Raw genomic sequence first — 2,194 nt, 5'->3', positions numbered from 1 at the left:
GCGCGGGCGTTAGGCAAACGCGCCGTCAGCCCGGTAGGCTCGGCGGCCGTGGTGGAGCGGGTGGCGGCGGAGGCGACGCCGCCGCCCCTACAGAGGATCGAGGGGGCATCGGGGTCCGCTGAAGACCGACCGGCGTCGATGGATACGGAGGCGACGCCTCTGCTGCCGCCTCCACCGCTGCGGGTGAGGTTCGCCGTGGCGAAGCGGGGGCCGCCCCGATCAAGGCAAGTGTATTCTTAGCAGGGTCATGGTGTTTTTCAGTCGCTTTTTTAGTTTTGCGCTGACCCTGTAGGTTAATTTTCCTTAGTCGGAAGCGGCCTGCGGACGACCTCCCCTTGGTGCCCCTTAAGGCGCTTAAGGCGAGCCCTGGCTCCTCCGCACACTGGGTGGCGGAGGCACAAGCCGCTATCCAACGCGGCGCGGCATCAGCGAGGGTCGACCCAAAGGGGCCGGCCGCCCAAGGAGGGGCTGCCGAGGTGGCCCCTACACAGACGAGGGAGGGAGCGCTTCCGCCTCGTGGGGGCGAGGCTCACGAGTCGGATGGGGCCGGCATGCCCTTTGTTGCTGAGGCCCCCGGGGTCTCCGAGGCTGAGGCGACGGAGGCTACGGCGCCCGCGACCGCCGAGACCGCGGTGGCCGTGGTCGGCGTCTCTATGTCTGCCGAGGCCATGATGGCGGAGGCTAGAGACCCCGAGACCGCCGAGGCCGTAATTGCAGAGGCTGGAGCCCCCGAGGTCACCAAGACCGTCGTGATGGCGGCGAGGCCGTCTGTGCAGGAGGCGGAGATGCAGGCGGCGGCCGCCTCGGTGGTGCCCTTGGTTTAGGGCCCGCCGTTGGTCTATCTGATCTCCTCCAACGATACTTCCCGGGTGCAGGAGGTGGTCGATGCTGAGGAGACCAATGCCGTGGAGCAGCCAGCGTCGCTCTTGGACGAGGGAAGCTCGGCCCTCGTGCAGGTCCGGCCCGATCCTCGCGGGTGGGATCACCCGCGGGTATTATGGCGGAGCCGGGACGACCCTGAGGGGGAGCCTCTGTTCACCCTTGAGGACGCAGCTGAGGGTGGGCGCTGGAACACCTTCGAGCAGTATCGCCAGCTGGCAGAGCGGTCGCTACGGACGGCGCTATCTGTGGTGGCCGACGAACTGCCCGGAGTCGCCCAGGTTCGTGCTTTTCTTTCTCGTGCGACGTTTACTTTCCTGACTTTGTTGCGACCAATGACCCTCGCTCTGCTTCCCCAGGAGCTCGAGACCCAGTCGCTTGGGAAGTCGGTGTTTCTCCGGCGGGAGAGGGGCGTCTGGGACCAGCTTCACCGGCAGAAGAGCCTTCTTGCCAATGCTAACGAGCTTCTGTCGGCACGAAGCACGGAGGTGGAGGACCTCTGCCTTCGCTATGCCGACACGAAGGTCGAGGCGGCCGCAGTCCAGGCGCAGCTCGCCCCCTTGGCGGCGCGGGTCAAGGAGCTGGAGGAGGAGCTTACCTGTACGGTCAGCGATCGGGATGCCTTCAGGTCCCGGACCGAAGAGGCGACGGCCTCAGGCAAGGCCCTCGCCGGGCAGCTGGGGGCAGAGGAGAGTGCGCACCGGCTGACCAAAGGCGCTCTGAATGAGGCCCTTGCTACGGTTGAGGCCTCGCAGATCAAGGCTGTGGTTTTGAAGGGGCCAGTCGAGGGCGAGTTCCAGTCCCCTTGTTTTGTTTCCTTTTCCTTATGTTTGCTCCCTGACTTCCTTGTCTGACGTAGAGCTAGGAAGTGAAGCCTCCAGGGCGGCCGAGGCCTCTAGGTTCGAGGCCCAACGGTTGAGGGAGAAGGCCGAGGCCTGTCAGGCCGAGACCCGTTGCTGGGAGCAGAAGGCCAAGGGTGAGCTCCGTGGGCTTCCGTCCCCAACTTAGGTTGTCCTTTCTCTCGCTCGACTTCATTCCGTTTTCCGCGGTGCAGAGTCGGAGGCGGAGATCCTTCGGGCCACCGAGGCTTCCAGCGCGGTGCAGACGGTGCTCGAGACCGAGATCGGGGAGCACGAGGCGCTGAAGCGTGCTGCCCTTTCTGCCTGCGAGGCCTTGGAGGTCGAGGGGGTTCAATCAGGTAGCTCCCTTGGGAGCCGCCTGATTGCGCTGAGCAGCCAGATGCGCGAGCGGCTCCGAGGGGCACTGCACATGGGTGTCAAGCGGGCGCTGGCTGTCATCTCCTCTCACTACCTTG

General features: G+C 65.5%; 1 protein-coding gene across 1 annotated transcript; it reads left to right on the top strand.

Annotated features, from left to right (window-relative positions):
* Positions 1–551: 551 nt before the first annotated feature.
* LOC136510933 (uncharacterized) lies at positions 552–1,733 on the top strand. The gene is made up of 2 exons (XM_066505214.1): positions 552–818; positions 876–1,733. Exons 1-2 carry the CDS (start codon positions 552–554, stop codon positions 1,731–1,733), a joined length of 1,125 nt encoding a protein of 374 aa, XP_066361311.1.
* Positions 1,734–2,194: the final 461 nt, after the last annotated feature.

This window comes from Miscanthus floridulus, chromosome 16 (genome assembly GCF_019320115.1).
Source record: "Miscanthus floridulus cultivar M001 chromosome 16, ASM1932011v1, whole genome shotgun sequence".
Classification (NCBI taxonomy): Eukaryota; Viridiplantae; Streptophyta; class Magnoliopsida; order Poales; family Poaceae; genus Miscanthus; species Miscanthus floridulus.
Note: the sequence above shows the minus strand (reverse complement) of the source record. Positions and strands in the feature narration are given on the sequence as shown.